Source organism: Montipora foliosa, chromosome 10, assembly GCF_036669935.1.
Source record: "Montipora foliosa isolate CH-2021 chromosome 10, ASM3666993v2, whole genome shotgun sequence".
Taxonomy (NCBI): Eukaryota; Metazoa; Cnidaria; class Anthozoa; order Scleractinia; family Acroporidae; genus Montipora; species Montipora foliosa.
In genome coordinates this window covers 9,907,811-9,919,018 of record NC_090878.1, presented here as the reverse complement: position 1 = coordinate 9,919,018, position 11,208 = coordinate 9,907,811, and the positions used below count along the sequence as shown (strand labels likewise).

The window sequence follows — 11,208 nt, the reverse complement described above, 5'->3', positions numbered from 1 at the left end:
GCGAAAACATCGCTTCACATTGTTGGTTTTGTTTAATAACTTCAACGGGTAGAAATTACAAAATTTTCAAAAACCTTTACATTGATTGCACGAATCGATTTGCACGCAATCGGGTGCTTGCTTGATCGCGAGATGATTGGGGGAGGGGAGAGATGGGGGAACAAGATGGGTGGTGAGACCCCTCCCCTTCCAACATTTTGCGCTGAGGTCGATTCCCAGCGTCGTAAGTGGGTTGAGTTTTGTTGTTCTCTACTCTGCTCCGAGAGGATTTTCTCTGGGTGCTAGGGTTTTCCTCCCGACGGTTGAACACCACATTACGGGCCTTCATTACATATGCCACTATAGTTGAACCCAGTTAAGTGTTGTTATCGATATCATCATCATCTTTTTCATGGAAGCGGGGATGGCACAGTAGTGAGAGCACTCGTCTCCCACCAATGTGGCCCGGGTTCGATTTGCAGACTTTGTATCACATATGGGTTGAGTTTGTTGAGTTGAGTTTGTTTATACAACACAGCGTAAGGTGCTACAGCCGGTAATACATTGGTGCCGAGCAACAACTTGAGCTGACAAAGGAAACCAATCAACACCCTGTCTTTTCTTTACATCTCCAGCACTTTCCTCATTATCCTTGCAGAATCCCAGAATGCCGATTTCTGGATGAGACAAATCTTATTCATCTAGTCCCAAGTCTTTCAGGTAGCCTTTCATCGACCTTAGAGTGAATTAGATAAAAGTGTTGATCTATCACTTTGCGGTCTTGCCCCAGTACAGTCACAAATGGATTTATTTTTAGAAAGTCTTTGCGCGCGAAAACAAACAAAGGGCTGCCACTTTAACCAGTCAGGAGGAGCCGTGTCACCCGTAACTGCTTCCGCCATTTTTTTTTTTATATTTTTTCATGGACATGACAACTAATTTTGGCATAAATGGGTATTCAAAAAATAGACTACTTTGCGACTGTGCAGAAGAGCCCACCCAACTTTCGTTCGACCTTAATGGTAATGTTCGTAACGCTCCAACCACCATTGGTACAACTCTCGTCCTTCCTGCCCGTTCTTCGAACTTCTGGCAAGATCTTCACTGATATTATTTCTTTTCAGTCCTCCTCCTTTGCTCTTACCCCACAATCTTCTGGAATTACCATTTCTGAAATTTGGCTGCCTTTCTCCTTCTTGTCAATTAACTAGCACCAAATCTGGTCTCGTCTGGACTTCATGATCTTTCTACAGTCTGATTTTCGTTCTCCTTTACCAGTACACTCTCATGGTCATTCCATTCATAATCTTTTTTCCGCCCATGATGGTTTCCTTTTTTTTTTCCTTGTACATTTTACATTTAGATCGGTGATTTGTCAATCATTGCTTTGATATGATTTGCTCATTCTGCTCAGTTGATCTTATTAGTGTTTCCGTCTCCCTCTCAAGACTCTCTTCCTTAAACCAAGTCGGAGGGTCAAGTCAATCTTTCCTCGTTCCTCTGATTTTCAGTCTGTCTTGCAAACCGCCCATATAATGGTAAGGCAACAGAATCCAAGAGAGAGGTCCTAGGAACGAGGGTGATCTTATAGGTTAGGGTTATCATCATCGTCATCGTCATCGTCATTATCATCATCATCATCAATATTATTATGTGACAAAAAAAAGCAAGGTGACAAAAACCACGCTAATAGGCCTTAGTATCACCCAACTAGTGGACTAATGCAAATCCTGCACGCTACTAGAGGACTATTATTAATACGCTACTAGAGGACTATTATTAATACGCTACTAGAGGACTATTATTAAAAGTCCTCGAGTAAAGAAGAGCGTGACGCTTTCTTTCGTTTTGTTCCCAAATGGGCTATGGTTACGGGTCTAATTGTTAATTATTCTCGGTTTTCACATGACGTCACGGAGGCCATGTTGGAGCACCGACCAAATCCTCCGGGTATTCAACTCTATTATTATGCAAACGTTTTCTTTTGTTTTCGTTGAAAAACATGGCTATTGATCACGTGAGTGCAAACCAACAATTCGGCACGATAGCTGCAATCTTGGTTTTCAAATTGTCATGCAAATTAGCCATGTGTTATGCTGGAGGGCAAACATTGAAAAAAAAAGGGAAATTGCGGCAAATCTCGAATTTCAGCTTCTCGTTTGTCGTAAACGCGATGCTACATCTCTCCAATGTCAGCGTAATGTCACCGTTGGCGAAACCCAGATTCTCAAGCTACTCAGTCTTATATTGAACTGCAAAGGGGCACTAACCAAGTTGTTTTGTACCTGTATAAGAGAAAGTTCAAATGTCAATCAAACAGCAAACTTAATGCCATAAGAACAAAGTGATGTTTACTTCCTAAATCTGATTTCTTAGGGGAAGAGTACCTTGTGTTAAAGTGTTTTCGATGAGCATTTAAAGATAGGAACGCTCTTCAGAAGAATCGAGACAAAGTGGCTTTGGAACCATTTTGAACAGGGGTAAGGGTTTATGTTTATGGGCAACCTTTGCCAAGTGTGTATATCTAGATGGAAATAGATGTCGATGAATGCGTAGTTAAGACTCATAACAACTTCGGTCAACCAGGAAACTGAAATGTTGACCATGACAAATGCGTTAAATTGAAGTAAGACTTGGCAGCTAGGACTTTGGCTTCCACTGAACAGCAAATAACTATGAAAGGAGCAATTGGCATCACTAGTAGTTCAAGGTTGCTACAAATTCCTAGCGCTTACAAGAAAGACCTTTTGTTGGTCTTGTCTTGATAATGTGGAAACTACTCGAGTGTATGTAGCCGTTTTATGCATTCACCCAAACTCAAGTTCGTATCTTTAGTTTGCGAAAGCCGAACGTCGAGAGGCTGTACTGAGTTCCTGATCCTCCCAAATTACCTCGGGTACTTTTGAAGATGGCCAATACTTTTGCCCAATTGATGGACCAGGTTTAACTGCGGGTTCACCACTGAGCCCGATTGCGGCAAGCATCTTCATGTTTATTTTTGAAAAAAAGTGCATAGGTCATGAACGGTAACATTCGTACTTCAATTTGGTTTCGATATGTTGATAACTCTTTCACCGTATTCAGTTGCCACGCTGAAGCAAATTCGAGAGGCAGGCATAAGTAAGGGTTCGAAAGTGATTGTAGCGGTGACCTGTGAAATGTGAATGAATCCCATTTAATGGAGAGGCCAATGAGTGTTTTCTTTCGGCCAATGAATGTCATGAGAATGTTGTTTGGGCAGCGCTTGACAAGAGTATGTGAAAAAGGAATTTCAGTGGTGCCTAAATTTGATTGTGAATTTGGTGTTGTTACGGTGACTGTTCATGTATTGAAAAAACTTTCGCACGCCTTTTGTGCTGCTGTCTGCTCTGAGCACGCTGCCAAAGCTCTTTCTTCGAAATGGAAGCCCTCTAAAGATAATTTAGTACGACATTAACGATGTTCTGACGTTCAATGGCCTTGCTTCCACGAGTCTCCTATTGCGGAGTGGCAGAGTTTCCGGACTGTTCGTCGGAAGGTCGTAGGTTCGACTCCTGCAAAGGAGCACTCGGCTTTTTTCCGAGTATCCCCGAGACACCATCGAAATCATGGATCATGGCCTGGCTCCCACAAGTCTCCTATAGCTCAGTGCTTGAGCATCCGAACTAGTCATCGGAAGGGTGTCGTAGGTTCGACTCGTGCAAAGGAGCACTCGGATTTTTTTCCGAGTATCCCCAAGACACTATCGAAATCATGGATCATGGCCTGGCTCCCACGAGTCTCCTATAGCTCAGTGCTTGAGCATCCGAACTAGTCATCGGAAGGCTGTCGTAGGTTCGACTCGTGCAAAGGAGCACTCGGCTTTTTTCCGAGTATCCCCGAGACACTATCGAAATCATGGATCATGGCCTGGCTCCCACGAGTCTCCTATAGCTCAGTCCTTGAGCATCCGAACTAGTCATCGGAAGGTCGTAGGTTTGACTCCTGCAAAGGAGCACTCGGGTTTTTTCCCGAGTATCCCCGAGTTATATTCGACATAATCATCTGTTTCGGTTATCTTTGTCATCCACGTCAGGATTATTCGGTTCATAATAGTCGCTGCATCATATGTTTCTTTCTATACGAAGACTGCTTTAACTAACCTCGTTTCTAGGACCTTTCCCAGAAGTCAAGGGAGAAGTCCCGGGATGGAGGTTGCGCGTTAACCGCACTCAAGTTTGCGGAAGACGAAAAGGGACAATCCAAAAAAATTATTTGCAAATTCCAAAAATGCTTCAAATCGCATTTTTTTTTTTTGGTCAAATAATTATCGCAGGGTTTGTCAAATCTGAAAAACTATTGCAAATCCTAAGAATATTGCTGCCTTCACAAAAACCTTTTAAACACGCGGAAATTTTGTTTAACTTTTTTTTTTGGGGATCCCATAATTTTCTTAGGATTTGGAAACGTTTTTTTAGATTTGAAAAACTCTTCAATAACGAAACTTTGGAAAAAAGTTGAACAACTTACATTTCTGCAAGAAACCAATATCCAGCGAAGCTTTGTTGAAACGTAGAAGATCTTTCTCGTAGTCTCTAACAACTTTCAGCGTCTTTTGGCCGTACCGCTCAAACGTAACATCATAATTTATCATAATTTATGTTTTTGATTAAGTTGAAATGGCCAAAGAGCAAGAATATTTATGGTCTTCAATAAAACGATTTATAAAAAAAATAATTGCTTTTAATTGTCCCATGTCGGCTTCCGTTTAAGTTGGACTGCAATGACTTTTATATCAGCAAAACGAAGCGTAAACTTCAAGGTAGAAAACCTGAACACCTTAATTAAAGCCCTGGCCAACTCCTCCACTGCGGAGACAAGCCCTGGGAACATGGTTGAAGCCATGACAAGTGCAGAACATCATCCATTGCTGATCGCTTGCAACCCACTTGACGCAATGTCAAGTGGGATCATTTCGACATTCTTGCGTCAGGCAAACTGATTATCACTGTGAAATTAAAGAAGAATTTAAATTTCGTGGCTGGTATGACGCGGTGTTTCGTCTCGGCCAAGAGACTCATCAGATACTTTTCGAATTCCAGCAAACTCGTTGAGCATCGCGCTCAAAGTCCCGTTCGCGAAGTCAAGATGTTAGCAGTCTGGCCTTCTATCGCAGAAGGATTCCCAACCGCAAAGTTCACGAGTTATATGCAATAAAAAATTGTCAAGTACATGTGAAGAATTTAAACTTCGTGGCTGGTATGACAGCCACGAAATTTAAATTCTTCACAAGTACTTGACAATTTTTTATTGAAATTAAAGAAAGATTGTTTATACAGAAATATAAGCTAGCTCTAATACTCACCTATTTCGTGCAAAGCTGTTTGTATATTACTAAGTAACTCAGTGTCTTGTTAAGTCCCAATTGCAATTGCTTAAATTACGTTTATAACTACAAGGATCAAAGCTTGGCTTGATTTTATATCCGCAGTTCAATATATGATTATTTCATATGTCATTTCGTTTATCGGTTCATTAATCACGGGAACATTTGAAACCACAAATGACCAGCTCCCAACGTCCGTTGCTTTATATCACAGTTGGTTAGAGCGTCGCACCGGTATCGCGAGGTCACGGGTTCAAACCCCGTTGAAGTCATGAAATTTTCAGGCTTCTTTACGCAATTGCTGAAATTGCGTTCATAACTGCGAGGATCATAGCTTCACTTGATTTCATATCCGCAGTTCAATATAAGATTTCATATATTATTTCGTTTAATGAAAGAGAGCACCACATTAGGGGATGGGTTATCAACCGTCGGAAAAGAACTGAAACAGAGCCAAAGGAACGAAGACTACATCAAGTTTGTTTTCCGTTTAGTCATTTTACCTTCGTCAGAATGGCACCCTAAGTGGTTTGCGTCTCTCCTTTACACTATTTCTGTTTTTACTTTTCATTTCGTATTGTTTTAAGGTAAAGGTAAAAAGGTAAAGTCACGTTATTTAACGTCGGTAGTTCCTTCAGCTACGAGGCTGGTATCAATGGAAGCCGACGGTGCGCCCTTTACCCCCCTCCCTCTGTCAGTGCTCCGTTTTAAGGGAATTTAAAGCTATAGCTACAAGGATCAGAGGAAAGTCGAAACAGACGTTTAGGTCACCGAGGATCGAACCGGGGACCTCTCGCTCCGAAAGCCGCGCACTAGCCATCTGAGCCACGACTGCTCCTAAGATTTGCTTGGGAGCTTTTGCTCATTCAAAAGACGCTTACAGAGCTAGGCAAATGCGCCTGTATATCATGCACAGCACTTACAACAAGATAGACAATATGACTACACTGTAAAATTTATGTGGCTCGCATCCTGAATAACACTGGATAGAACTGAGCGACGCCAGATAAAGGGATTTTGTGAAATGTTGTATAGGAGCCGACATTTCTCTCCCTCACAACCAGTCGAGGACAGGTACCGGAAAGCTAGCCTGGGATCTTGTGGTCGAGAAGCTCTGCATGAGAGCGAAAAATATGTAGTAAAAATTCGACGTCAATAGTATTAGGACCTGATGCCTTCAATAGTGATAGGTCGTGATGTATAAGGACTTCAATAGTATTAGGACGTGATGCCTTCATCTAATCAACCACTGGAAAGCAAATCCCAAACCCACCGGAACTCGAGCATTTTCCCGCCCTTTCAGCAAGTTACGTGTGATTCAGGTCATCGCCGGAAGCAGAGTAAATGTTCTTTGCTACTATTTTACGCACTGGAAACATTTTTTCTATTTTCTCAAAAGACAAAATACTACGATTTGATTTTAGAAATCTTTAAAATAATTGTCTGGTTATTTCACGGGCCACGTTGTATACCTTTTCAGTTGGAGACTACTATAGTTGTGTCACTGCAATCTGCGCAAGGAATTTTGATCATCGACCGTTTGTGCAGTCTCTAAAATCAAGTAAGGAAGAATACGCAATCGAGAGGCGAAGCCGTGGAAACAAAACACATTCCAGCTGATCCTTTCGCTGCAAACGTTTTTCGCAACTTCGCTGCTCTCTTTAAAAAAAAACCACCTACGCAGGCTCGCTAAGATCTTGACCTTAGGTGACGTTTCATGCTTAGTATCATTCTAACCGTATATTTCAATAAACCAGCTTTCCTTTTTTTTTACGTCACGCGACCCAACGAGGTATTAAATTGTTTGCACTTCCAAGTATTTGAAAACTGATAAAGGCGACAACAGATGGTCAGCAAAATGTGCGTCACGACATTCTGTGCATTTACTCTTGTGACGTACGGTCTGATTGAAAGACTTGTTGTTCCTGCTTATTGTCTCATCTGTCTACTTTTCAATGGAAATACTCAATGATCAGCGCCCAAAATAGGCCATTCGTATGCGCACAAGGTAGGTAAACTCAAGACAATCAAGCGAAACCGACCAACACTGGAAGCGGAACTCGATAGCCTGGCTGGAAATGGCGAAATGTTAAGTGATCTGTCGTTAGCGAAATCTTAAGCAAACAGCTTGGCGAAAAATAGTGCTCAATATGATAAACAAGAATCCTCGTACTTATCGTAGTTACAGAGGTCAGGATTGAGACTCGCATTATTTGGAACCGCAGCTGTGGTGCTATCAGGATGGCTTCCAGAGGATCAAACAAGAAGACGGCTTAGTCATGTCATCTGCAATGCGACGCCTTGGGCATGAGATTTCAAAACTTGGGCTTCGAATGCGTAACAGGTCGCCGTCTGGAAGCGAAACCGATGTTTATGGTTCCACTGATGAAATGACAACCGGAGAGCATTATTCTCCAGATCAGCAGAGAAACACTTGGTCACAGAATGGTAGCTGTGAAAATAGAAGTTCTTCAGAATGTTCCTTCGTTGCTGCAACGAACCAAGTCAAACAAAGACGGCATTCTAGGAATGAGCTCGACGAAGACGTGGAATGCAGGCAGCGAAAGAGTTCAATCAAAGCTGCCCTAAAACCAGTTCTATCCCGTAAGAGTCGTTCCGATTTAGCAAAATATCCACGTTTGAACCTCGACTTAACTCTAGCACAGGAGTCTTTGATAAGAAACGGATCTAAAAACAGCATAAAGGAAAATGACAACGGAGGAATTGTTGCTTCAAGGAGAGACAAGAATAGGAAAAAAGATGAAGAATCCTCAATGGGGCATCTTGAAGCTGGGCGACACGCAGACAAGAAGACAAAAGAAAGAAGAAGGGGGGCTCGAATGAAGCGCAGCAAGTCGTTCAGTGGCCTGTTGGGTTGGAGAAATGGAACAAAACAAGACCGAAAAAATTCGGCCGAAAATGACGACAAATGGACTTCAGAATTTCCTAGAAAAATCATAAGAAGGACAAGTTCCTTGAGTAAGGTCGATAGCAGGTCTATTGCGACGGAAACTGACTCCATAAGTGGGAGATTTCCACACCAGGCATCGATGATTCCTGAGAGAACTGATCTGCAGCGAAATGCTTCGTCGAAGGTTACTGCAGAAATATTTTTGACCTCTCAGTCTTCAAATGGGGACGGTCGAACATCGAATAGTGGAAATCGGAAGCAGTCCGAGATCCGTTTTAGTTATATGGCGTTAAAGGGATTTCGATTCGACGAGGGAATGATTGAAACCGATCTGTGTTCAACAGAGCTATGAAATACTGTATAAATTGTACTTAAAATTGGCTAAGGCTTAAAGTGCTTTAGAGCATAATTGTTCAAGTACTGTAAAGTTTCACATCACTTGACCCATGCAGTAATCTCGAAATAGAAGGGTTACGACTATTTCCTGTGTTTCTATCCTACGGTTGCCAAATGCCTGTTGAGGTGAACACTCAAGACTCGCAACCCCGGCAATTCAAATCAAAGCAGAAAATCGTCGTGACATTTGCTGTAGTTTGTGTATGTTTACATCGGGGCGTTTGCATGGCAGAATCCCACGGTATGCAAATATGCCAAAGAGAATCTAGTCATTTAACAATAGAAGGGTCAAGTAGCTGTAATCCCAGCTATTGATTGTAAATGATGCAGAACACCAATAAATCCATGAAAAGCTGGTTTTCCGAGAGTGCACAAGTCACAAGTACTGTACCTCTTGCCCCCACTATTGTAAACAATGAGCTTGTTAGCTCTAGTCGAGTGTAGGGATTGTTTTCTTAAAATTATATTCCTTTTATCTTGTAATCTTTAGGTTAATCTCTGCCGACAAACATATACCTTTAGTGTGTTTGATGCTGCAATTCTTGTCGTGAACTTGGAGAGATAACTCTCCGAAACCGAAAGTCAAACACTTGCCTTGCTTTTTTAGATGAGTCATTTCCTAAAACAACCCTTATTTTGCAAATAATACGACATTTGATATAATATGAACAAAGGTCAATGGATGTCTTATTCATGCATTCCCAAGAGAGATTGGCTTTAAGTCGTTCAAAATTTTGTTCAACTGTTTTCGTAATTATGTGCGTAGAAGAGGTCAACTTCGTTGGATACCAGAGGTATTTTAAAAAGTTTTAGTACTGTCAGTACTACACCATCGTTTGGAGCCTTCGAGAATATTTTCCCGCCCCCTTATAAATCACCGTTAGATGATGCTCTCATTTCAACAATGTTACCACAATTTCCTGTAGCTCTGCAACTTGATTACGATGAAAAAAAAAACTGGTTCAAAGTTTGTGTTTAATTAAGTAGTTGTTTAAATGGAAGCTACTGAGCAGTGCTTTCCTGTGGTGATGTTTATTATGGTGTTCACGGTGCTCTCTAAATTTTGAGTCTCTACCGGTGAAATCAGAAAGTGTGACCATTCAAATGAAAGCCACAAAGCAGTACTTTCCTGTGGTGCTGTTTATTATGCTGCACAAAATGGTGGTTCTAACGTTTGAGTCTGTGGGTGTGACCATTCAAATGAAAGCTACTGAGCAGTCCTTTCCTGATGTGTTGTCTATTGTTGTCTGCAAGGTGTTTTTTTCTTTTGAGTCTGGATTGTTTATATAAAACTGGACAAATTGGCTCTAGCCTTTGAGTCATTGGGTGTAATCCTAAAGTGTGACCATTCAAGTGAAAGCCACTGAGCAGTGCTTTCCTGTGAGGTTGTAACAGTCTGTAACTATTGTGTAGTACAACGTAGTTGTAACATTTGAGATTCAAGGTCAGTGAACGTTATGTAAGATCAGTCAGCCAAGTCGATCTGCTTGCCTTGTTTAACAAGCCGTCTTATCGATTGTGCAAAAAAGTGACCGCGTCGATCATATGAAAGCGTCTATGCAAACTATTCTTACAAGTTATCGGTAAATTCAGCAAAATGCAAACTATTTAAATGCTCTTTTTCCCGCACCGAGGTCTGTGGTCGGAGCGGAAGACTGAATCAGTTTAAAGAAAACGAGTGACCCCAGCTCAACCAAGGTTCATTGTCGCGAGTTTGCATCATTCATTTAACAAAGGCCAACTGGTAGGGGGGCATTGCCCGCTATAAATTCAAGCCTAGGTTGACTAGTTGCATTTTTTTCAAAAGAGATCCTGTTTCTCCTTTTCAAGATGTATTTTATTTACTTTATTTTGATGCAACTTGAATAAACTGTTATGTTAGGTTATGTTATTTATCTGTTTCATTTATCAATAAGCAATAGCCTAGCTCGTACGTTCAAACGCACTAGTGTCAATAGTGTCTGGACCATTGGTAACTTTTGTCAGCTGAAAAAAAGAGGTGTGATCTTGATAAAACACCAAATTGTCATGACTACTCAACAAAGAACTTTATGGTATTAGTTGGGAGAATGAACGTTTCGATCGTGGCAATGAAAAAGTTACTGTGTCTTCAAATGTTGCTTGTACTCATACCTGATTCGTACATGTAGACCAGCACAAATTTTAGACTTTTCCTGCCTCGGATTAAGCTCTCAACAACAACAAGAAGTCGCAGAAATACTTGAGACACTATCGCAATTTGAGCGTGAATGGAGTCTACAACTGATCTTTCCCTTTCCCAACCCCTCTCCACATTTTCCACCATATAAAAATTGTTGCAAATCCCATTTCCATTCTCATAACTTGCATGGAACAGGGGCACCCAACGTCAATTTTCGGAAAATATCTGTTCGGGAGTCCATTTGAGATCTAGAATTTTCGGAACATTTGTTGTAAAATTTCTTGCTTGCCTGCCTCTCCTAGGATTTTCGAACATCTAAAACATGGTATAATTGCCCATTTTTAACGGGTTTTTACCCTAAAAAGGTCACCTAGAATTTTCGGGAGCCTTTTTTCTGGCTGAAATTTTCGAAAAGGT

General features: G+C 41.3%; 1 protein-coding gene across 1 annotated transcript; it reads left to right on the top strand.

The window, feature by feature from the left end:
* Positions 1–7,157: 7,157 nt before the first annotated feature.
* Positions 7,158–8,986, top strand: LOC137973155 (uncharacterized). Its single transcript, XM_068819914.1, has one exon. It carries the CDS (start codon positions 7,603–7,605, stop codon positions 8,584–8,586), a length of 984 nt encoding a protein of 327 aa, XP_068676015.1. The 5' UTR covers positions 7,158–7,602; the 3' UTR covers positions 8,587–8,986.
* The last annotated feature ends 2,222 nt before the right edge of the window (positions 8,987–11,208 follow it).